Here is a 26,258-nt window from a genome sequence, read left to right on the forward strand (position 1 = left end):
TTTTCCTCTTTATGGAAGTTGCCCTGAATAGTAGGCAACCAAATACACAAATCGCATATTACAATACCAATACTGTGATATTGGTTGCATACTTGCAATGATGACGTCGGGTACGATAATAAATTAACACACTGTATATGCGTGAATTGCTTCGTTATTTATTCTGAAGTAAATTATTTAATAACCTTTTTGAAGTATTAGTTTTTACATCTAATTTTTTTTGCCTTAATTAACTTTTATTCCATTCGCTCCAATTTTGTTATTTTCTAATTAAAAAAAAAGAGGATTTAAAAGTTTGAAAAACATAAAATTCATCACCAACATCAAACTTTAGCAATTTCGCGCTTTTATTGCAATGAATTTATTAAAACGATTGATTGTATGCTTGAATCGCTAAAAAATTAATTTTTTTCCCACTTTCATTAAGTAAAAAGCATTTCCCAAAGGTAAAATGTTACGTAGACGACTACGATCCATACTGAATTCGTAAGGAGTGATTTGTCAATCACTCTTTCCTGAGATGTATTACGGCTAGAAGAGGGCGTTTCGAGTTCATGTAGATACCGTTTTCTTGACAGTTGACAAGTTAGATGGCATCATACAAACCAAACCAATCTGTTCGGTATTTTTATTTAAAAGAAGCTCCATAAATCCTTTACCAATAAACTTTTTCTTCGTATTGATAGTGCTTTTAAAATAATTCAATTTTATTTAGAGTTGGTTTTAACTTTTTACTCGGCTACTTATAAGTAAAACTTTAGACTTTATAATGTACGCCTAGTTAACCGAGCAAATTGATTTATTAACCGGAAGTTCACCTCATAAATAAACGCTTGCACCAACGGTTTCCTGGCTACCTATTAATTTTATTTCGTACCTGAACAGCCGCTACTCCAAGCACACAAACACACACACACACTTTGCGGCTTTACAACTTGTATCAGAAACTAGTTCTCTTTAAATCATCGGGTAGTTAAGTAGGATGGACTCTAAAACTTCGCTATACTGCAGAAATTTAGTTTGAATTACGATATATAAGGTTACTGATTTTAGAGAAATCTAGATAGTTAATTAGCTTTTGGAGTATCTTAAATAAAACCGCATTCTAACCTAATTTAAGCGCTACTTTGTATCAATATATACTTTGATATCATTTCAACGATATCAAGAGTAATAAAGCCGAGGTCGCTTGCGGCCGAGGCACTAGTTTGATATTCTATCGCATATAGAAATTAAGCACTTGAACGATATTAAGAGTAATAAAGTCGAGGTCGCTTGCGGGCGAGGCATTACTTTGTATCATATCGTATACAAAAATTAACCACTTCTCAACCATATCAAGAGTAATAAATCCGAGGTCGCTTGCGGCCGAGGCACTATTTTGTATCATATCATATTATACAAAAATTAACCACTTCTCAACGATATCAAGAGTAATAAAGCCGAGGTCGCTTGCGGCCGAGGCGCTACATTGATACCATATCGCATGCAGAACTACTCACTTCTCAACGATATCAAGAGTAATAAAGCCGAGGTCGCTTGCGGGCGAGGTACTATTTTGTATCATATCGTATTTAAAAATTAACCACATCTCAACGATATTAAGAGTAATAAAGCCGAGGTCGCTTGCGGCCGAGGCGCTACATTGATACCATATCGCATGCAGAACTACTCACTTCTCAATTATATTTAGGGTAATAAAGCCGAGGTCGCTTGCGGCCGAGGCATTACATTGATACCATGTCGTGTACACAAATTAACCACTTCTCAACGATATCAAGAGTAATAAAGCCGAGGTCGCTTGCGGGCGAGGCACTACTTTGTATCATATCGTATATAAAAATTAACCACTTCTCAACGATATTAAGAGTAATAAAGCCGAGGTCGCTTGCGGCCGAGGCGCTACATTGTTATCATATCGCATGCAGAACTATTCACTTCTCAATTATATTTAAGATAATAAAGCCGAGGTCGCTTGCGGCCGAGGCATTACATTGATACCATGTGGTGTACAGGGTGTCCCAATTTCGATGTCCGCATAGGCTATCTCCGAAACTAAAAGAGATAGAAAAAAAGTAGCTTACATGTCATGATCTCGTTTTTTGAGAAAATGTTAATGCCGAAAACTCCGAACAGCTATCGTCTTTTGTTTTCGCCCTATCGGCAAAAACTGAAAATTTTGCGAAAACGACATTCGCAAATATCTCACTTATTATCAAAGATGGAGTATTATAAATACAACATTATATGGGCTACTTTTTACGAAGAATTCAGTGGCGTAGGTAGAATTTTTTTCCCATCTTTTATTTTCGAGATTTTAGACGTAACTTTATTTTTTTAAATGGAAACCATAGTTGGCTATGACTTAAAATAATTTGTTATTTTCTTCTGATAACAAATATATATAGTTTGTAGGGTATATTTCTTATGGCTATTGAATAATTAACAAAAATTCATTTTGTTCTGTCTAAAACTAATGTATGTATTTAAAAGTTAATGTTGCTATGGTGATAACCATACATACTATGATGGAACATAATGTATCAAATAATTGCCAAAGTTTGTATTTAAAAATTCGATATCAACTCTGGCATTATGTGCTGGAATTATGCACCAGCGTGTTAAGTGTCAAACTATAACAAAACTGAATAAAACTTTACAATGAATTTCGAAAATTATGAAAAATGTAACATGATGGAATGCTATATGTTATCAGATAACAATGCGACGTTAGCCGCGGAATTTTATTTCACAAGATATCCAGAAAGAAGACAACCGCACGTACGAACCTTCAGCCGGTCAGCAGAAAATTTAATAGATATTTGGTCCTTCCCCAAACCACATACAAAAACATACCAAAATGACCTGCTAGAGAAATTGCAACAAGACGTCTGACCCAAAAGACGCTGCTCCCGAATATGAAAGAAAAATAAGTATAAACCATACAAAGCGGGGCTAACTCATTATTTACGTGCCGGAGATGTCAATCGAAGATTAGAATTTTGTAGATGATATTTAAAAAAATTAAATAATCTGCTGTTTGTTCAAAATGTAATCTGGACCGATGAAGTCTCTGAGTGTTCAAAGAAGATTGGGGTTCGATGTATGGTGTGCCCTTTTAGATAATAGAATGTTGGCATATAGTATCTACCATAAAAACTTAAACTCAGGAAAATACCTCAATATATTAAGGCAGCACATTGAGCCTTTGGACGACAATTTGCCACTAAATATGTCTCAAATGATATATTTTCAATATGACGAAGCACGAGCACATAATGCCAGAGTTGTTAGTGAATTTTTAAATACTATTACAAACTCAAGGACAGTAGAATCTAACAGGACTGCTACATCCATTGTTGTGACAGCCTACCAGCAAACTACGTCACACCATTTTCCACGCCTAGCTGTTGTTATAGTCTATGCGTTTGCTGTGTGTTTTTAGAGGTTATATCCTAGACGTATTCATATTAGTTTTGAAGTTTTATATTTTTAGACGTATTAATGTCTATCATATAACCTCTAAGAACATAGACAGTTATCAGGCGTGGCAAATAGTGTGACGTAGAGTGCGGGCAACCAACCCGTAGTCGACTACAAAAATACAATGGATGTAGCAGTCTTGTTAGATTCTACTGTCCTTGCTACAAACTTTGGCAATAATTGGAAACAATGCTTTCCCTCATGGTATGGTTATCACCATAACAACATTAAGTTTTAAATACATACAATAGTTTTAGAAAGAACAAACAAATTGATACATTATATTCCATCATAGTATGTATGGTTATCACCATAGCAACATTAACTTTTAAATACATACATTAGATTTAGATGGAACAAAATGAATTTTTGTTAATTATTCAATAACTATAAGAAATATACCCCACAAACTATATATATTTGTTATCAGAAGAAAATAACAAATTATTTTAAGTCATAGCCAACTATGGTTTCCATTTAAAAAAATAAAGTTACGTCTAAAATCTCGAAAATAAAAGATGGGAAAAAAATTCTACCTACGCCACTGAATTCTTCGTAAAAAGTTGCCCATATAATGTTTTATTTATAATACTCCATCTCTGATAATAAGTGAGATATTCGCGATTGTCGTTTTTGCAAAATTTTCAGTTTTTGCCGATAGGGTGAAAACAAAAGACAATAGCTGTTCGGAGTTTTCGGCATTAGCATTTTCTCGAAAAACGGGATCATGACATGTAAGCTACTTTTTTTCTATCTCTTTTAGTTTCGGAGATAGTCTATGCGGACATCGAAATTGGGACACCCTGTACACAAATTAACCACTTCTTAACGATATCAAGAGTAATAAAGCCGAGATCGCTTGCGGGCGAGGCACTACTTTGTATCATATCGTATAAAAAAATTAACTACTTTTCAACGATACCAAGAGTAATAAAGCCGAGGTCGCTTGCGGCCGAGGCGCTACATTGATACCATATCGCATGCAGAACTACTCACTTCTCAACGATATCAAGAGTAATAAAGCCGAGGACGCTTGCGGGCGAGGCACTACTTTGTATCATATCGTATATAAAAATTAACCACTTCTCAACGATATTAAGAGTAATAAAGCTGAGGTCACTTGCGGCCGGAGCGCTACATTGATACCATATCGCATGCAGAACTATTCACTTCTCAATTATATTTAGGGTAATAAAGCCGAGTTCGCTTGCGGCCGAAGCATTGCATTGATACCATTATCGTGTATAGTAGACGCCACGAGAGCTGGCAGTAAATCATCATTTTCTGCTCTTACAAATGCCATAAGTAGTTCACAAACCGCTAGAGAGTAATGTGTGTTAGAAAGAGATAGCATTAGTTGAATATGTCTGCTGTACAATTCAAATGGCCACGTCGAAAAAGTATGTCTGTTCTTCTAAGGGATGTAACTCTATAATTATAACCTCAAATCGAAACGTCTTGTGAGCATTCTCATGAATCTGTTAGTGTTTTCACAAACCGAAAATGTTTTCTTTGAAAGGAAAATCATTAAATAATATCTTTGACAATGTTTGACATATAACCTCCATTACTAACATAACCTACATTTAAATGTATGTGGTGAAATAATCTAAGTCGTACGTCCATATCTTGATTCATACCATTTTTAAGCGACCTGTCACTGCCAGCTCTCGTGGTTTCTACTATACATAAATTAACCACTTCTTAACGATATCAAGAGTAATAAATCCGAGGTCGCTTGCGGCCGAGGCACTATTTTGTATCATATCGTATATAAAAATTAAGCACTTCCCACCGATATCAAGAATAATAAAGCCGAGGTCGCTTGTGGCCGAGGCGCTACATTGATACCATATCGTATGCAGAACTACTCACTTCTCAATTATATTTAGAGTAATAAAGCCGAGGTCGCTTGCGGCCGAGGCGCTACATTGATACCATATCGCATGCAGAACTATTCACTTCTCAATTATATATAGGGTAATAAAGCCGAGGTCGCTTGCGGCCGAGGCATTACATTGATACCATGTCGTGTACACAAATTAACCACTTCTTAACGATATCAAGAGTAATAAATCCGAGGTCGCTTGCGGCCGAGGCACTATTTTGTATCATACCGTATACAAAAATTAACCACTTCTCAACGATATCAAGAGTAATAAAGCCGAGGTCGCTTGCGGCCGAGGCGCTACATTGATACCATATCGCATGCAGAACTACTCACTTCTCAATGATATCAAGAGTAATAAAGCCGAGGTCGCTTGCGGGCGAGGCACTACTTTGTATCATATCGTATATAAAAATTAACCACTTCCCACCGATATCAAGAATAATAAAGCCGAGGTCGCTTGTGGCCGAGGCGCTACATTGATACCATATCGCATGCAGAACTATATATTTAGGGTAATAAAGCCGAGGTCGCTTGCGGGCGAGGCACTACTTTGTATCATATCGTATACAGAAATTAACCATTTTTCAACGACATCAAGAGCAATAAAGCCGAGGTCGCTTGCGGCCGAGGCATTACATTGATACTATAGGGTGATTTATTAGCTCACCATCAAATTTTGACATATGAGAGCTAATCCAATTACCAAAAAAATAATGTTAATCAACATATGTCCTATTTCAATTATTTACGAAATTATAATACTTTAAAGTTTTAATTTTTATATCATAATTAACTGCTACATCGTTCTGCTAGAATACATGCTTCACAACGACGAATTAAAGAGTTCTTCAGCCGAATTAAAATGTCTGGTAGATTTCTTATTTCAGTAGCAGCCATTTGTATTCTGTTTAATAACTGTTCTCGTGTGTTAATTTTCACTTGATACACAATTTGTTTCATTTGGCCAACCAAATGGACCATTATTACTAATCCAGTTATTTGGAAATATTTTGAATTACATTAAGATAAACTTCCCGATAGCGTTATCTGGCAGATAAGTTAGTTTATACTGTATTATTTGGTTATTTTTGTCGGTGAGATTATCGGCGGGATAACTTCAGCGGTGCCGATAAGACACTTATCCGCCAGATATTTATGGTTACCAAGGTTTTTATATAAAACCTTTGTATGATTACTGCATAGGTTAACCTATAACATTAAATGTTAACCCTATATCTACGATGTGTTAGTTGTCTGTAGGGAAATTTTTTTAAACAGTAATTATTGTCAAAATCATAATTCAAACTTCAAAGAAAGACGTTAGCGTTACCAATCTACGGCATAAATCACTAGATTTGGGGAAAAACTGCTACCAACCGGCTCTTATTTCGCCGATAGCAATCGTATCGACAACAACAGTATGTACAACAGCAAATATCTTTATCGGCTGGATAGATATCGGGTAGATTTATCGGTATATAGTACAACCGGCCTTTAGAGGCATATCTTCAAGTAAATCAAAAAGTGTATTGTTCAAACAAAATCTGTAATTTATAGAGTTCAAACGTCCATCAAGTACATGCAAACCTAGTAAATTGTTGTTAAATATTCCACCTCAAACGTTGTTTAAATTTCCTTGGTCTAATAGCATGCGGATTTTGTAATGCCCAGATATGTTCATTATGGTAATTATTTATATCATCTCGTGTAATACGGATGAAGGACTTCGCGGTTTAATACTCGCCATGCAAAATTTTGCCTTACGTGTATGTTGTGTGCTGATGGAAGGATTATCAATGACAGCATTAATTACAGCTTCTATGTCCACTACATTAACTACATGCAGTCGAATAGCTTTTGCAGAAAACTTTAAAGTGTTATAATTTCGTAAATAATTGAAATAGGACATATGTCCATTAAATTTTTTTTTTGTAATTGGATTAGCTATTATATGTCAAAGTTTCATGGTGTGCTAATAAATCACCCTGTATATTGCATGCAGAAAGTAATCACTTCTCAATTATATCTATGGTAATAAAGCCAAGGTCGTTTGCGGCCGAAGCGCTACATTGTTACCATATCGTATACAGAAACTAATATCAACGATATTAAGAGTAACAAAACCGACTTTACAACTTGTATCAGAAGACTCTATAACTTCGATATGACGAACCTCGTTAGAACTAGTTTTAATTACAACGGCCTTTTGGCTGTGATACCCTAGTTTTACTGTACTGTAGAAATTCAGGTTAAATTACGATATTTAGAAGGTTACTGATTTTAGAGAAATGGAGATAGTTAATTGGATAATTAGTTTTTGGAGTATCTTAAGCAAAACCGCACCAAAGCTTCGTCGCAATCCTTCCCTTCTCCCTATCCACGGATAAATCTTGAAGTCAACATGTTTACCCCGTCCTAATTTAACCTCCGCCCTCTTGCAAATAGAAGACTTTATCTTATATCCCACCGGAGGGAATCAAAAATTCATTTCGTTAAAAATTAAAAAAAAAGAACATTAATATTTAAAATCTGCAAGTTATGTATATTTACTGTGTAGAAAACTAAAACATTACAATTTTTTTTTTAATTTCTCTTAATCCTCTTAACGAATAATAGTTTGTCCGGAAAATCCAGGAGTGATGATTTTAACATCATCGTGATCTTCTTCATCATCATCATCGCAATTTTCAACTTGTGGTAACCATTCAATTTCTGGCATTTCCGGTACGATTGGGTCGATTGGAAGTGGTAATGGTAAGGGGTTTACTGGTAAAGTGTTTCCACCTTCTGGTTCTGGCAACCATTCGATTTCTGGCATTTCTGGAACTTGAGGTTCTGGTACCCATTCAATTTCAACTTGAGGTTCGATTGGGTTGATTGGAAGTGGGAGAGGTTGTGGTTTGATCACGATTGGGAGTTGTTCGATGTACTCGACTTCTTCTTCTGGAAGTGGAAGTGGAAGAGGAAGTGGGTTGATTTGGATGTTTCCATCTTCTGGGTCGATTGGAAGTGGGAGTGGGTTTGGATTGATTTCAACTCCTTGTTCGAAATCTCCTGGATTAATTGGGAGTGGAAGTGGATTTGGAACAACTTCAATTTCTTCTGGTTCGATTGGAAGTGGGAGTGGGTTTGGATTGATTTCAACTCCTTGTTCGAAATCTCCTGGATTAATTGGGAGTGGAAGTGGGGATGGAACAACTTCAATTTCTTCTGGTTCGATTGGGATTGGAAGTGGTTTCAAGATGTCTTCTGGAATTTGGCATGGAATTAAACTCCAATCGATGGATGGTAAGTGTCCGATTTCAATGGTTGGGGATTCGCCACCTTCGATGATGGGGTTTACTGGAACTAAAGATCCAGTTTCGTCAATGCTTGGGAAAAGATCTCCAATCGATGGGAGATTTCCAACTTCGATCGTTGGGGTTTCGCCACCTTCAATGATGGGATTCACCGGAACTAAAGACTCAGTTTCATCTATAACAGGGAAAAGATCTCCAAGCGATGGGAGATTTCCGATTTCTAAAGATGGGGTTTCTCCACCAATGATTGGAAGAGTTTCGGCGGTTGGGGCTTCTTCAGGGGATTCTCCACCCAAGATTGGTAAAACTTGAGCAACGACATCTTTTGGAACGTCTCTGGTTAAGGTGAAGGCGCTAAGACCTAATTACAAAAAATTGTTTTAACGAGTTTTTGATGGATTAATTTTTTTGTTTTACCTGAAATGCTCAAAAGAGCTACTAATAGAATTGTCCTCATTCTCCTACTTCTTCAAGATCAATTATGATGAATTCGGCAAAAAATTTCTTCTTATATACTTAAAAAAAAATTGTAAAACTTTTTATCTAATTCAAATTTGCAATAACATTTATTTTTATATGGTATCAATTTTTATAGTGGATTACTCGTTATCTATTGCGAAACAATTTATTGAAATTTTTGTTATGGCAATTATGGGATAACATTCAACAACATTATTACATAATTGCAACGTGACTATAATCTTTATCGTTTAATTTCATTCCCGAGTAGTAATAAAAAGGCAATGAAAGGAATCGATTTTAATTTTGCAAAATTCTCGAGCTAATTGAAATTCAACCGGTCGAAATTAAGTGTTTTCCTTACAATTTCGAAAAGGGGCAAAAAAATCTAACATGTCTTGGCCAAACTTGAAAAATAAACGAAAACAGGGAGTCTTCGAGCGCGAAATTGACCGAGGGTTTTAACTCATTCGATTAAGGAGTTTTATAAGTTTCCATCTACCCTTAAAACCCCCTGCTATCCGGGAATTAAAAAGAATCGCATCCCTTTCAAGGTTCTCATTCTAACGACTTTCCCAGTGCGAAAATAATAAAATCAAAATTCTTTATTAAAAAACGAATAAGGAAGAAAAACAACGGCAGTGTTGGAAAATGCAGAGAAGCGTTTGACCCCTAGAGATATTGATTTTTCGCGGTTTGCTCTCGTGTCGCTCGCGGAAAGTGAGGTTATAAATAGCCTCGGATGGGGAGACAACAAAAACGGCGAGCCTCTTTTTAAAAGCGGGGTGGCAAAGGGAGAAGAAATACAGGGTGGGCGAGATAAAACGGACGCGCGTGTAAAAATGCTTCGGAGAGAATAATGGCGTAATTTGCAAACACAAAGCTTCGGGCCGTTTTAAGGCGACTACTCTCTCTTCTATACCATTCTGTACTAGACACAATGATGAAATGAGAGAAAAAAATTTAGTCCCGGTTAATAAATGAATCTATTTTAAATATATTTCGCAATAATCCTTCATACTGAGTATGGAAACATCGTTATTCCATTCGAAATTGGATAGATAGTGTAAAGGCAAGGAAGATACTAGTAAGCAGAGAATAAGAAAATTGCAATGAGACGGTTAGTAGAAGGAAGAGTCTGTACAGAAACTTAATAATGAAGGAAGAGGCTGCGGAAAAGGTGTAAAACTTGAACTAACAAAGATTGGAGAAAGAAGGAATAGCTTGAGCTGAAAGGCATGAGTCTAAATGGAAGGCAGACTAAAAATGCAAGAAGAATGTTAATGGAAGAAAGAAGTTGAACATATATTAGAACTGGAAATAAGACTGGAATGACTAGAAAGAGACTGGGCAGGCAGAAAAAGAATTAAATAGAGAAAGTAAAGGAAAAGAAAGAAATTAGTAGCAAAAAAGAGAGAATAAACGAACTAGTAATAGAAGAAAATGATTAATCAGATGTTGTAAATGCAATAAAAATGGTATTGGGAAGAGAAGAGACTGGTTGAGTAGAAATTGTAAAACCAGGAAGAAGATTGGGAACAGAAAAGAATGAGCAGAGAGTAAATAGAGAACAAAGTCTCTTCTGGGCAGAGGTGTAAGAGGTTTAAAAGAAACTGGTAATAGAAATAGGCAATTAAGTAAGGTCTGGAAAGAGTAAGAAGGTTGGTAGCAAAAAAAGTGGTTAAATAGACACCAGTTTAACAGAAGAAAGAGACTATAAAAGAAAAGTAATGACTGGAATGACTAGAGAGAGACTGGGCAGACAGAAAAAGAATTAAATAGAGAAAGTAAAGGAAAAGAAAGAACTTAGTAGCAAAAGAGAGAGAATAAACGAACTAGTAATAGAAGAAAATGATTAATCAGATGTTGTAAATGCAATAAAAATGGTATTGGGAAGAGAAGAGACTGGTTGAGCAGAAATTGGAAAACCAGGAAGAAAATTGAGAACAGAAAAGAATAACCAAAGAGTAAATAGAGAACAAAGTCTCTTCTGGGCAGAGGTGTAAGAGGTTTAAAAGAAACTGGTAATAGAAATAAGCAATTAAGTAAGGTCTGGAAAGAGTAAGAAGATTGGTAGTAAGTGGTTAAATAGATACAAGTTTAACAGAAGAAAGAGACTATAAAAGAAAAGAAATGACTGGAATGACTAGAGAGAGACTGGGCAGACAGAAGAAGAATTAAATAGAGAAAGTAAAGGAAAAGGAAGAAATTAGTAGCAAAAGAGAGAGAATAAACGAACTAGTAATAGAAGAAAATGATTAATCAGATGTTGTAAATGCAATAAAAATGGTATTGGGAAAAGAAGAGACAGGTTGAGCAGAAATTGGAAAACCAGGAAGAAGATTGGGAACAGAAAAGAATGAGCAAAGAGTAAATAGAGAACAAAGTTTATTCTGGGCAGAGGCGTGAGAGCTTGGAAAGAAACTGCTAATAGAAATAAGCAATTAAGTAGTGGCTGGAAAGAAGATGCAATCAGGAAAGAGTAACAATAAATATAGTAGAGGAAAATAACTGTCACTAGAGACTGGTAAAGCAGAAAGAAACTCATTACCAGAAAAAGGCTAAGCAAGCAAGAGAAATACTAAAAACACACTGATAATTGACAAAATAGATTAAGTAAAGACTGGAGAGGCAAGAAAAAAAACTGGTCAAATGGGTAAGAGATTAGAAAAAGACTGGTACTAGAAGAAAGCTATTAAACAGAGGCTGTAAATACAAAGAGAAGATTAGTAACAAAAGAAAAGGGTGGAATAGAGACTGAAAAAGTAGGAAAAAGATTAATATCAGAAGAAAAAGATTGAAGAGAAACTGAAAAAAGAACAAAAAAACCTTGGCGATAGTGGTAAGGTCTTAGATGTGCACTAAGATATAGACTAGAAGTAGAATGGAAGAAAGTGATTCAACATAGGCTGAAAAATCAATAGAAAGATTGATAGTAAAAGAAAAAAATTGAACAGAGACCGGAAAAACTTTAAGAAAATTGGTGACAAGAGAAAGAAGATGAGCATAAACTAACTAGACAACAAAGAGACTTAGCAGAAGAGTTTGAACTTAAAACCAGAATGGTAATACAAGAATTTATAGCTTCTTTTTCATCCACTGTTGGACCTAAGCCTCCCGCGAAACTGCATGAAAAGTCAAAAAGGTTGATCATTGACAATATAGAATGAACAGAGGCTGGAAAGGTAGGAAGAAGATTAGTATCAGAAGAAGGAGGTTGAATAGAGACTAGAAAGAGAAGGAAAAGACTGGACGGACTTGTAGGAGATCAAAAAGAGTGAATTCTAAGTATCAAGCGATGTGTCACTTTTGTACATCGTTTCTTTAATAGGAAAATATGCAAAAAGCTTAGAGATGTAGTGATCAAATCAAGTAATTGATCAATGTTGTCTAACATTTACTAAGTTTATGACCACTCACTCCAGAAGCTTCTATTACTGGATACGTCGCATTTGGAAATCTCCTGCTTCTTTGACACGTTTTACTTACATAACGTTTTATTTTGTTATACATATGTCAAAATTATTTCTAGCTGAGTGAATATTTCATGCTAATACACCAAATTCATAAAAAAAATCATAAGAAGAGAATCAAATTGAAACTGTCACCAACTGGCAATACTTCCATGCCAACACTACACTAAAGTTTCTTAAACCTTGACCTTTCTCACTTGCCCATCTTTTACTTTTCCCAAATAGAAGTTGCAACAGGAAAATATTTTTGCATTAGATATCTTTTCTAGTGTTGTGTCCTTTGTGTTCACCTCAAACTTTTTGTTTTGGTACATAAACTTAATTTCTATTCTGTTTCATGAACATCGATTTCTGCAGCAATCTGCTCGTAATTTAATATCGAGATAACATCTCGAGTAGAAATCAAAGTTTTGAAAGTTCTCGATCGCAGCCTGAGGAGATTTTGCATTAGCTCGTTACATTTTGTTTGTGAATTGTGCAAGAAGTTGTTCTCGTACAAGTTTCTCGTGTTACGTTTTCGCTCCGCAATTAAGGATTTCGGATAAAAATGGATTTCCAGATAAAGACTCAAATAAATTATGTTCCAAAATATTTTAGAAACAATTTTTGCAATAACACATAATCTTTTTGTTCCATTGCCAAAGTTGAATCATATAAAGTTATCGTGTTCAATTTATCATTCTGCAGGTTTTAAGACAAAAATAATCCAAAATGCCAAAAATACCATTTCCATAATGTGAGAGCAACCAATTTTATGGCAACCACTTTTGCAGCTGTATTAATGTAGTACAAATTCTTGCATTGTACTTAATCATTGCTTTACTTTCAATACATAATTCTCAGAAACAATTTATTATTCAAACGGAAACCTCCCCAACTTTAAATCACAATTTATTACACGTCATTAAAAGCAAATGAAGATATTGATTCGAGTTTTGTTGGCAATCGACTACAACCCTAGCTAATTACTTTGTCATTATCATCGTATTCATACTTTATACATTTATTGTACCGTGACGTCTGATTATATTACCTAGTACCCAACACATTATAATATCCTTTTATTATTATTAATTTTGCATGTTTATTTGTCATTAAAAAATTTTGAAGCGAAATTGAGACATCTTCTAGATGCAGAGAAATAAGAGGGTTGGAATTTAGGGGAGATATATTTACTTTATTATCCTGGAAGCCAAAATTAATAAATGGGGTTCCGCCGACGAAACCGTTGAGTTGTTTCGTGTGTTTAACGCTAAATATTTAGCTACTTTATTAGACATGTTACTATGGCCACTACAAAACATACATAAACCGTTGCTTCTACTGGACGTGTTCAATGATTTATGCAAATACTAAAACCCACAGTTCATTAAAGAGATAATTAAACTTACATTTTATAACTTTTTTGTTAACTAAACTCTTCTATCATATCGCTTCTCGCCCTAGCAATTATGTCGACGTCATCTGCGAAGGCAGTTTTCGTTGTTTCATGCTGTACAGGGTGTCCCAATTTCGATGTCTCCATAGGCTATCTGCGAAACTAAAAGAGATAGCAAAAAAGTAGCTTACATGTCATGATCTCGTTTTTCGCAAAAATGCTAATGCCGAAAACTTCGAACAGCTATCGTCTTTTGTTTTCGCCATATCGGCAAAAACTTCTGATAACAAATATATATAGTTGTAGGGTATATTTCTTATAGTTCTTGAATAATTAATAAAAATTCATTTTGTTCTATCTAAAATTAATGTATGTATTTAAAAGTTACTGTTGCTATGGTGATAACAATACATACTATGATGGAACATAATGTTGTATTAATATGGGTGCGGTTCATTTTGGTTAAAGAGTTACAAGCCTTTGAAAATTTTACACAGTTTAATAGGCAAATGAAAATGTAACATAAAAAATAAGTTGTTCGAAATGTCCGCCTTCAGCTTGAATGCACGCCTCACATCGACGAAGTAAAGATTCTATCACACGACGTATGATATTTGGATCATTCCGTATGCTATTAGCTGCATCTTGAATTCTGTCCAGTAGTTGCTGACGGGTAGTAATTTCTACGTGGTACACAAGCTGCTTCATGTGTCCCCAGAAATAATAATCCAGCGGATTTAGATCCTCCATTGCCAATCCATTTGTTTGGAAAATGTTCATGTAACCAAGCGATGACTTCTCTTCCTCGATGTGGTGCGTGGTACGTCGTCGATAAAATCGAAAAGGTTATGTCCCAAGAAATTTCTGTACATATTTGCATTTAAGCGTTCATTTATCACCCATACAGGTAGCAAAGAATTGTTAAAAATGCCACCCCAAACGTTTACACTAAACCGTTGCTGAAATCTTCCTGGTCTAATTGCATGTGGATTTTGCAAGGACCACACATGTTCGTTATGATAATTATTTATGCCGTCCCTAGTGAAACACGCTTCATCACACCACAGAACTTGGGAAATGAAGTTATTATTTTGAGCATGTTGCTGAATAATCCAGTAGCAAAATGCTAAGCGTTGCTCAGTATTTCCAGGATGTAATGCTTGAACATTTTGATGGAGTGGGGTTACCTATTTCTCTCAGTCTGCGAAATGATGCACTAAACACTGTATGGGCAGGTTGATGTCTATTTGGAAACCTACGAAGGTATTCTCTTGCTGCTTGCCGAGCGTTTCCGTTACAAAGCCCGTATACAAAAATAATATCTGCATATTCTTCAGTCGTAAATACATGCATTTTCGTTTTCGATCAAAACTCTGACAATTATAAACTTTGAAAGACACAGAATAGAGTAAATTGAAATGTTTGACATAAAGAACTCAGTTTTGTTATCATAACCAACTCTGTATTTGTGTTTCATAATTATTGTTGCAAATCTTTACTTCGTCGATGTGAAGCGTGCATTCAAGCTGAAGGCGGACATTTCGAAATATGAAAGAAAAATAGGTATAAACCATACAAAGCGGGACTAACTCATTATTGACGTGCCGAAGATGTCAATCGAAGATTAGAATTTTGTAGATGATATTTAAAAAAATTAAATAATCTGCTGTTTGTTCAAAATGTTATCTGGACCGATGAAGTCTCTGAGTGTTCAAAGAAGATTGGGGTTCAATGTATAGTGTGCCCTTTTAGATAATAGAATTTTGGCATATAGTATCTACCATAAAAACTTAAACTCAGGGAAATACCTCAATATATTAAGGCAGCACATTGAGCCTTTGGTCGACAATTTGCCACTACATATGACTCAAATGATATATTTTCAATATGACTGAGCACCAGCACATAATGCCAGAGTTGTTAGTGAATTTTTAAATACTACTACAAACTCAAGGAGAATAGAATCTAACAGGACTGCTACATCCATTGTTGTGACAGCCTACCCGCAAACTAAGTCACGCCATTTTCCACGCCCAGTTGTTGTTATGGTCTATGCGTTTGCTGTGTGTTTTTAGAGGTTATATCCTAGACGTATTCATATTAGTTTTGAAGTTTTATGTTTTTAAACGTATTAATGTCTATCATATAACCTCTAAAAACATAGACAGTTATCTACCAGGCGTGGCAAATAGTGTGACGTAGAGTGCGGGCAACCAACCCGTAGTCGACTACAAAAATACAATGGATGTAGCAGTCCTGTTTTATTCTACTGTCCTTGCTACAAACTTTGCCATCATAGTATGGTTATCACCATAACAACATTATGTTTTAAATACATACAATAGTTTTAGAAAGAACAAAAAAAATGATACTTTATATTCCATCATAGTATGTATGGTTATCACTAGGGCACGACACTTTTGTAACAAAACGATACGATTTCCCCCCTCCACTTGTTCTCATTGGCTAGTTTTCTAGGAAGCCACTGAGAACAAGTGGAGGGGGAAAATCGTATCCTTTTGTTACAAAAGTTGCGTGCCTTAGATTTAGATGGAACAAAATGAATTTTTGTTAATTATTCAATAACAATAAGAAATATACCCCACAAACTATATATATTTGTTTTCAGAAGAAAATAATAAATTATTTATGGTTTCTATTTAAAAAAATAAAGTTACGTCTAAAATCTCGAAAATAAAAGATGGGAAAAAAATTCTACCTACGCCACTGAATTCTTCGTAAAAAGTTGCCCATATAATGTTGTCTTTATAATACTCCATCTTTGATAATAAGTAAGATATTCGCGATTGTCGTTTTTGCAAAATTTTCAGTTTTTGCCGATAGGGCGAAAACAAAAGACGATAGCTGTTCGGAGTTTTCGGCATTAGCATTTTCTCGAAAAACGAGATCATGACATGTAAGCTACTTTTTATCTATCTCTTTTAGTTTCGGAAATGGCCTATGCGGACATCGAAATTGGGACACCCTGTACTCTTAATACACGTTCCATCTTGAGTTCTGCCATTGCTCTGATATACCCTAAATATAGAATGCTTCAAAGTCCACAAATAAATGGTGCATCACTATACAGGATAGTGATTTTTCAAAAGTTTCCGAAGTTAGTTCTATCCCTAAGTATACAAATTGCTCAATTGACTCGATCCTATCGTCTAGTCTAGTGCATTTATTATTATTATTATTATTGCTGCCGGGCTGAGGAGAGCAGCCCCTCTCGTTACCGCCACCTATAAGATCTGTTGTAACTTTAGTCCTCCAAAGGTTTAGAGCAAATGTAAGTCCTTAATGAACTTTAGTATTGTCCTGAGGTCTTGAACCTTTATGTCGGTAGGTAACAGGGGAGTTTTACCGAAGACGTTGTGCCTTAGACGTCCTCTGGCGACGCAATTGCACAGTATATGTTCAGCAGTTTCTGACTCGTCGTTGCATAGTCGACAAGTTTGATCCTCAGCTTGTCCAATGTGGAAGAGGTGGTATTTTAGGGGCACATGGCCGGTCAGGTAGCCTGAGAGCGTTCTTAGATCCCCTTTGCTGAGGCATAAAACCTCTTTGGTTTTGTTTTGCGACGGAGTTATCATACTCTTCGCTTGTCTGTGACCTGGAAGTTCTTTCCAGTTTTAGGTGGCTTTTTTGTAGTCCACATCCAGGTTGGGGTCCAATGAAGGGTGTGTTTGCTGCCTCTTTGGCCAGCTTGTCGGCCTTCTCATTGCTCTCAATGTTGCTGTGACCTGGAACCCACCATAGGGTAACATCATTACCCCTAGCGAGTTCTCTCAGGTTGTTGGTACACTCTCTGATCAGTGCGGAGCCACACGTGTAGGCCTGAATTGCCTTTAAGGCGGCCCGACTGTCTGTGAAAATGTTTATGGATGCACCTTTTTGTCCCTTCTGTAGGTTCAAAGCGGTGCAGAAGTTTATAGCAAGAACTTCTGCTTGGAAAATTGTTAAGTCCGAGCTGAGGGGCAAATTTTTTTTTTTTATTGGCATAACAATACAATAAAGGTAATACATTAAAATAACTAAGTATAGAGTTTGCCAAAGGGTATTTCCATCAGTAAGCCAAATTATGGCGTCCTGGTCTTCCTGGAAATCCCATACATAAAAAAAAAAGAAATATATAAAAAAAACAAAATAAAGAAATAACAAATCAAAATTAAATTCAACCTGAAACAATTATCGTGGCCGATAAGTAAAAAACGAAAAAAATATAAAAAATGAGGAGCCTAAACAAATAAAAATTAATAAATGTCCCTAACAAACTAAAAAGAAAAAAAACGACGCGCTAGTCATTAAGCAACTTAAGACGCAGAGACTCTTTAAAAGTGCGAAACGATGGTTGAGCAAAAAGCAGACTGTACTTATTCAAAATACATGCCGCGTTATAACTAAAAGACCTCTTGAACAATTGGGTACGATGACGAGGAATGTCAATGAGGTCCCTACGCCGTACATTAATATTATGAATGTCCGTTCTGTAAGTAATTTTGTTGGTGAGGTAAGGTGGTAGTTTACTTGACACAACTTTATAAAGAAAACAACCAAAATGTAACCGACGACGACTTGACATACTCAGCCACTTCAACTCCCCCAGCTTATACGATACTCTCTGACGTCGGCGTATACCAAATATAAAACGAATACAAGAATTCTGAACTACCTGAATACGTCGCGCATCATCAGTCAACAGGCAGTGGCCGTAAATTGTGTAACGATAAAATTACAGACTCGCAAAGATTCTTTTTAATATCGGCGATCAAGACTTGCCTATGAGCAAACAGGCTACTAATATAATATATTAAGCTGTCGTCAATGTAAAGACCAAGATCCTTGACACAGACCTTCCTCTCCAATTCAATTCCATCTATAAAGATATGGGCCATATTGCTGACAAGCGCTTTGGATTCCCTACCCCCGAACACCATATAGACCGATTTATTCCCATTTAACAAAAGACCATGTTTCTTAGTAACATTTAAAAATTTATCTAGATCATTGTTTACATCTGCAACAGACTCTACCACATTATTTGAGCTAAAGCTGTGGTAAAGTTGTGTGTCATCCGCATAGATATGAAATTTTGAGCAAAAGCGGTCAAAGATCAACATTTGAGACGTATAGATAGTGAACAAAAGGGGACCCAATGTAGAGCCCTGCGGCACACCAGACCTCAATACGGCAGGATCCGACACATCATTATCAATAACCACATACTGACTTCTCCCGCACAGATAATTATTAAAAAAATTTAAGGCTGTATTATTGAACCCAATATAATGAAGAATTGCTAAGAGAAGTTGATGATTAATAGTGTCAAACGCTTTAGAGAAGTCAAGTAAAACCAAAACAGTTGCAGACATAACATCATCAATAATTGTCGAAAGTGTGGTTGCACAACTATACCCAGGCCTAAATCTTGATTGGATGAAGGGCAGAATATGAAACCGTTCCAAGTGCTCACGTATTTGTTCCGCCACGACCCTTTCCAAAATTCCCGACAAAGTACTTAAGATACTAATTGGCCTCACATCCGAGAAGGAAGAAGCAGTCGATGACTTAGGTATAGGAACAACTTTGGCAGATTTCCATTTCTCAGGAAAGACACCAAACTCTAAACAAAAGTTAATTACATGCAGGAGGTAGGGAGTTATGTGTGGACAACAGAAACCCAACATCCTAAGGCTTATACCATCAATCCCCACCACTTGACTCGACATCTTCGTCAAGATAATATTGATCTTAGATTCATTTACTTTTTGGAAAAAGAAATCACACCAGGTCTGACATTATTAGCATAAAAGTTGTGCACGTCCGGGTCGACCTCCGCAGATCGTCCCGAAATCAAAGAAAAGTACCCATTCAAAGCTTCAACATTTCTCAGACTCTTCGGTAGGCAGGTTTGACCAATTTGATGTGGCTATTTGGTCCACTGATGCCCATGCCTACTCCAGATCTTACTGTCTTTGAAGCATCGGTGTACCAGGCTAGGGCTCCTCTTTTTAGTTGAGGCCCAATCATCCCTGCTACTAAATATGACCTTATACGGTTGGTTGAAATTGTATTCCGTCGGTATGAGGTCCGTTTTAATTTCAATCAGGTGATTTAGACATGGGTCCTTGAGGATGTTGTTGAGCTGTCTTATGTTTTGTTTTTGACCACCAAACCAATGAGGCGTAGGCGACCATGGGTCTGATTATTGCTACGTAGGCCCAATGAGCCATTCGTGGTTTGAGACCCCAGTTCCTTCCTAGGAGCCTGCGGCAGATCTGGTTCCAGTTTAATTCACTGTCAAGTATTACCCCTAGGTATTTAGTCTAGTGCATAGTGCATGGTTTGGCTTTCTCATACTCACACTGACTCGGTCTTTCTGCACATAATGTTCTTTGTTTTAGTCCTCTTGATATGTTAGTCTATGTATGATATCTGTATCTTAGTATCTGATCTATAGTGGATCTTAACCTTATCTGATATTCATCAATAACCCATTTAGCTGGAGGATTAAAACGTTTGTTAATAGTACATGTCAATATTTTATAGGCAGTGCAGAGATATCCACGATAACCTGTGGAATTAAGTTGGGGCATCCTTTTTTGTCCATCGGATAGATGACACTTCTTTTCCAGTCGGTAAAAATCGTTTCTTCCTACCATATCTGTGTTATGCCAATGTGTAAGCGTTCTGTTAAGTGATTGCCGACCAATTTATATATTTTGTGTTTGTAACACATGGCATGCTCCGAGTGGCAGGCGCTTTGGGTTTTTCATCAGGTTTTTTTGAAACTTACGTCCCATCTTGTGCTGGAACTAATTATTACTAATTCCGCTTATGTCAGAGTTGTAGGTGTTCGTAATTGGAAATCTTCCATCAAACGGAGATCTTTTCCTCATCATCGATTGGAACCTCTTCCTTTGTGTACTCAATTGAACCAGAAATTGATGTATTGATACCTAATTAAAATTATATCTCTCATTTCCAATCGATCCTAAAGTTGAAATCAATCTAAACACCTCCACTTCCAATGAACCCAGAAGATGAAATTAACTCACTTCCAGTTTTAACCAGAACACCAAGTACTAGAAATGCCAGAACTAGAAGGTGTAAATCTTTATCCAGTTTATAACCACTACGATTAGAAGTCAACCAATTGAAAAAAAAACAATAAGCGCATGTTTTAACCTCTCAGAGTAGCCGAAATCCTTCATTGAACGATTCCAATAATGAAACAATATACAGGGTGTTGCATTTAAAAGAACCAAGTAACACATAATATCAGAAAAATCGTAAATCTGACTTTGGCTTGAATCGTATCCAACGTCATCATTGAAAGTATGCAACCAATATCACAATATGCGTATTGCAATACGCATATTGTGATATTGGTTGCATACTTTCGATAATGACGTCTCTTTCTCAAGATACAAAGACTTATAAGATTTGAAATATAGTGTATTAACACGATCTCGGATTTAATTTATGCATTAATTAACTTGAAACCGTTTCGAGAAAGCGAGATAGGTAGAAATTATAAGAAGCATCCTGAAAATTGCGGTCAGAACAACGACATCTCCCTGTGATTTAAGACCGAACCGGCGCGGGGGTTAATTATTACTAATTACGCTTATGGGGCGCTGTAGATAAAGATGTCTCGTTTTTGGGATTTATTACCCCGAGCAACCTGGTGCTTCCTTTCATTTGCAGAACGTGAGCACACTTTAAATCCCTCTTAACTAACCATCCGCCAACGAAACAGACTTTTCCCCACTAAAATAAAATTTTAGCAAAAAAAAATGGGGTGAATAAAGGGCAAATAAACTCTCTTGTTCGAAGTTCAACAATCATTCGTCGATCTAGAAAATGAGAAAACCGTGTACGGGATAATTCAATTGCTCGACACGAGACAGGAATGTCGAGCCCTGGGGGTTGTTTGGGCCCCCGAATCCCGGGCACAATGGACCTTCCGGTAAAGCAAAGCGAACGGGGGCGACGAGGGGTTGGATTGGTAACGCGACGGCCCAATTTATTCGAACGGCGGCGTACGTACTTATCGATTGTACTCCGGGGTTGGTATTTATTAGCCAGGCCCGTTGTAATGTTGACACCGCGATATCTGAAGCGCCCCCGAAACGGGTGGACGGCATTCGCCCCATCCTCTACTCCTCTTTATGCATGATGCATAGGACCATAAAACCAGTTCTATTGCTTTAGTTGAGCAACGGTTCTATTTGGGGTTGGGTTTGTGTTGATTATTACGCGGTGTATTTTGATAATCATTACAAAATGGTACTTTATCGTATTGGATCAAAATACATAGTTTGAAATGTTGAAAGGATTTTCCTTTATACAATTTCTATACATAATAAAATAACTCGCGGCCAGCCACACTACAAATACATTATTAAACAAAGTATGAAGTATTCACCATGTACAGGGTGTCCCAATTTCGATGTCCACATAGGCCATCTCCGAAACTAAAAGAGATAGAAAAAAGTAGCTTACATGTCATGATCTCGTTTTTCGAGAAAATGCTAATGCCGAAAACTTCGAACAGCTATCGGCTTATCGCCCTATCGGCAAAAACTGAAAATTTTGCAAAAACGACAATCGCGAATATCTCACTTATTATCAAAGATGGAGTATTATAAATAAAACATTATATGGGCAACTTTTTACGAAGAATTCTATGGCGTAGGTAGAATTTTTTTCCCATCTTTTATTTTCGAGATTTTAGACGTTATTTTTTTAAATGGAAACCATAGTCGGCTATGACTTAAAATAATTTGTTATTTTCTTCTGATAACAAATATATATAGTTTGTGGGGAATATTTCTTATAGTTATTGAATAATTGAAGGGGTCGGGAGAAAAAAGTGCCAAGCATCATGTTTGTTGTTTTGAGATATAGCAAGTTGAAAGTTTGGCTAAATGCATAAATAACATTTTAGTGCAGACAACAAACCAAAGTTTTTTAATACAAAGGTTATGTATCTATATACCGTTGAAAGTGAAGATGTAGGTAAAAAAACGCTATTATAAGATAAAAATGGTTGTATAGAAAAATATGCACTGAATAATGTTGCTTGGCATTTTTTCCCCAAAAATAAAAGACATTAGGTTTGTTTGTACTTTTATTAAAACACACACTGTTATCGACAAAAAATACTCTTAACCAAAAAGGTACTTTTCAAATAGGCCTATATTACCACAACATCTTCCTTTTGGTCGTCTACTTCAGCGGAAGACTGTAGGCCATTGTAATATCCATGGTAGATGGGAGGAATGTGTTGCATCAAGGATTTGACATCATCTAATTTTTTCTTATTGATTTTGTTGGGCGCATTTCTTTTTAAATGTAGTGCTGGAATAGAACTCCTTCCACGTTTCTTTAGGTTCAACACTAAAAACTCTTCGTTCATCAAGTGTTTGAGTTTCATTTGAAAAGGTTCTTCGCTGTCAAATTTAAAGCAAATAGCTTTGGAAAATCGTGGAGGAGTAACACCATCTGTACAAAACTTGCTTTTTGTGTTAAAGTAGGTCTCTTGCACCCTAGACAAATCGAGGAAATCCTCACTCATCATGCATGTTACGATGAAGTTCAGTGTTTTGTTCCACACTTTGCTACTATCTCTCTCCATTGCCCAGGACTGTACACATTTTGGCAGTGCTTGGTATGATACTTTTCTATTTTTGAAAAGTCACGGTCTGATGGAAGATAAGTATGCCCAGTTATCAGGAAGTAATGTTCTATTGTTTCAAAACGTTTACTAGCTACAAGGTGTGACCAAAGCGACATTATGTTCCAATTTTTATTTTGTAATATTACCAACTTCTTTGCGTGGACATTTGCTACTAATAAGTACTTTACAATACAGCTTCCTATTTCATCACTACCCCTTTTTCCAACTGATTCATCCCACATGAACATAAAACCTTGTCCAGAAGTGCAGTTATGGATACCTACGTTATAGGTCCACAGTTTCCTGCAGTAAAATGCAGGTCCACATGACAGTTTTGGTGTAGGGAGGGTTTGTTGCTAAATAATTGGGATCGCTGTCACTGTCATCAAATTCTTCATACAAATCTTCTAGGTTTTCATAATAATCTTTAAGATTTCTAACGCATTTCCTCTTTCCCTCCATTTCTCATGAGGAGCTTGACACTGTCTTCCCCAAAACTTTGCAAACAACCAGTTGAGGTAATAAAATGCAATGCAAATACAGAGCAATCTAACGGCAATAATTGAAATCTAAACAGTGCTGCTTGTAATTTGTTCAATTTACTCATAGACAGCACTGCTAAATTCGGTTAGGCCAAAATGATGCTTGGCACTTTTTTCTCCCGACCCCTTCAATTAACAAAAATTCATTTTGTTTCATCTAAATCTAATGTATGCATTTAAAAGTTAATGTTGCTACGGTGATAACCATACATACTATAATGGAATATAATGTATCATTTTTTTTGTTCTTTCTAAAACTTGTATGTATTTAAAACTTAATGTTGTTATGGTGATAACCATACCATGAGGGAAAGCATTGTTTCCAATTATTGGCAAAGTTTGTAGCAAGGACAGTAGAATCTAACAGGGCTGCTACATCCATTGTATTTTTGTAGTCGACTACGGGTTGGTTGCCCGCACTCTACGTCACACTACTTGCCACGCCTGGTAACTGTCTGTGTTTTTAGAGGTTACATGATAGACATTAATACGTGTAAAAACATAAAACTTCAAAACTAATAGGAATACGTCTAGGATATAACCTTTAAAAACACACAGCAATCGCATAGACCATAACAACAGCTGGGCGTGGAAAATAGTGTGACGTAGTTTGCGGGTAGGTAGTCACAACAATGGATGTAGCAGTTCTGTTAAATTCTACTGTCCTTGAGTTTGTAGTAGTATTTAAAAATTCACTAACAACTCTGGCATTATGTGCTGGTGCTCCGTCATATTGAAAACATATCATTTGAAACATATTTAGTGGCAAATTGTCGACCAAAGGCTCAATGTGTTGCCTTAATATATTGAGGTATTTCCCTGAGTTTAAGTTTTTATGGTAGATACTACAGTGAAAGCTCTAATAAGTGGACAGTGACGGTTCCGTTACTTTTGTCCGCTTATCAGAGATGTCCGCTTGTGAGAAAAGACTACTCAAATTAAAGTACATACACATACATGTATTATTTTGATCAGTTTTCGAACATTTCGCTTTAATAAAACAAACTTTTTTTATATTTTTTTTTATTAAAAACGAACGTTCATACATAAAAAAGGTAAACTTAAAACTAAAACTATTTATTTTTCGTTTGAATAAAATCTAGCATACTGCTTTGCCGCAATGAAGTTTCTCTTTGTAATAAGAGAGAACGTTCAATATGAATATATAATAATATATAATAATAATATAATAATATCGTCGAAACTAGATTAAATAAATGCATCGAGGTTTATGGAAGGCATTTCGCTCATTAGTGAGTTATTTTTGCCAATAATTTAAGTTATTCTAAGTGTGTTGGTTTATTTTGTTTTATTATAATTATCATTGTTGATGTTTCATTGATCCGTTGGCTTTTCATCATGCCTCAAAAGTTTTAGTTTTAGTTTTGAAGCAGTTCTAAGCTTGGATAAAGTGTGAAGGAGTAATAAAATTTTTGTTCTCTCTTGTTTGTTTCCTAAGGTAACTTGATCCGATTAAGATATACGAATTTTTAACATTTTCTTTTATAATTCGAGAATGGATGGAGATATCGAGGTTTTCACTAATATTTAGCAAATTTTATGGTGATTAACGGTCTGTCAAGTAAGTAGTATCGTTCCATTTAACTTTTCTTCAAAAATCACAAAAATATGTAATCGCTGCAGATTACGTCCTCTAGCTCATTTGTTTTAAAGCAGACGGCCTTACTTAATATCTTTAAAAACAGCATAAAATGCTCTTTCAAACAATACCGAAAACATTCAAATCGGTTGAATGGTCTAGGAGATATTAAAATGTAAACATATGAAAACGCATTGGCCTCCCCCTCCCTTATTATGACAGATATGAGAAATATCGCAAAACAAAAGTGATGCAGTATTATCCAAGCTATTAAATGATGTTGTCAAAATTATAGCTCATCGTCTAAGTTTCTGAGATAGCGGGAACTTTATGTTTCTCAATGGCAGTTACGCCCCCTAGCGGTCGAATTACGAACTTCAAAATAATTTCCAGCTTTTTCTCTTGGTCACTTTGCTTATAAGGATTTTTTTCCCAAACCTCTAGG

General features: G+C 36.0%; 2 protein-coding genes across 6 annotated transcripts in view; one reads left to right on the top strand and one right to left on the bottom strand.

Moving 5' to 3' along the window:
- Positions 1-26,258, top strand: part of LOC111421425 (uncharacterized) — a 160,597-nt gene that overhangs the window by 100,416 nt on the left and 33,923 nt on the right. The gene's annotated exons all lie outside the window — the stretch shown is intronic.
- Positions 7,902-9,130, bottom strand: LOC111421441 (uncharacterized). The gene is made up of 2 exons (XM_023054593.2): positions 9,091-9,130; positions 7,902-9,034 (listed from the first exon to the last, which is right to left on the bottom strand). The coding sequence occupies exons 1-2, from the start codon at positions 9,128-9,130 to the stop codon at positions 7,977-7,979; spliced, it is 1,098 nt and encodes a 365-aa protein (XP_022910361.2). The 3' UTR covers positions 7,902-7,976.

The sequence above is a fragment of the Onthophagus taurus genome, chromosome 5 (assembly GCF_036711975.1).
Source record: "Onthophagus taurus isolate NC chromosome 5, IU_Otau_3.0, whole genome shotgun sequence".
NCBI lineage: Eukaryota > Metazoa > Arthropoda > Insecta > Coleoptera > Scarabaeidae > Onthophagus > Onthophagus taurus.

Bases quoted from the DNA above. Each gene is read 5' to 3' on its own strand.
- LOC111421441 (XM_023054593.2), bottom strand. From the start codon at position 9,130: ATGAGGACAATTCTATTAGTAGCTCTTTTGAGCATTTCAG. The intron at 9,035-9,090 runs GTAAAACAAAAA...TTTTGTAATTAG, and splicing joins AGCTCTTTTGAGCATTTCAG to GTCTTAGCGCCTTCACCTTA.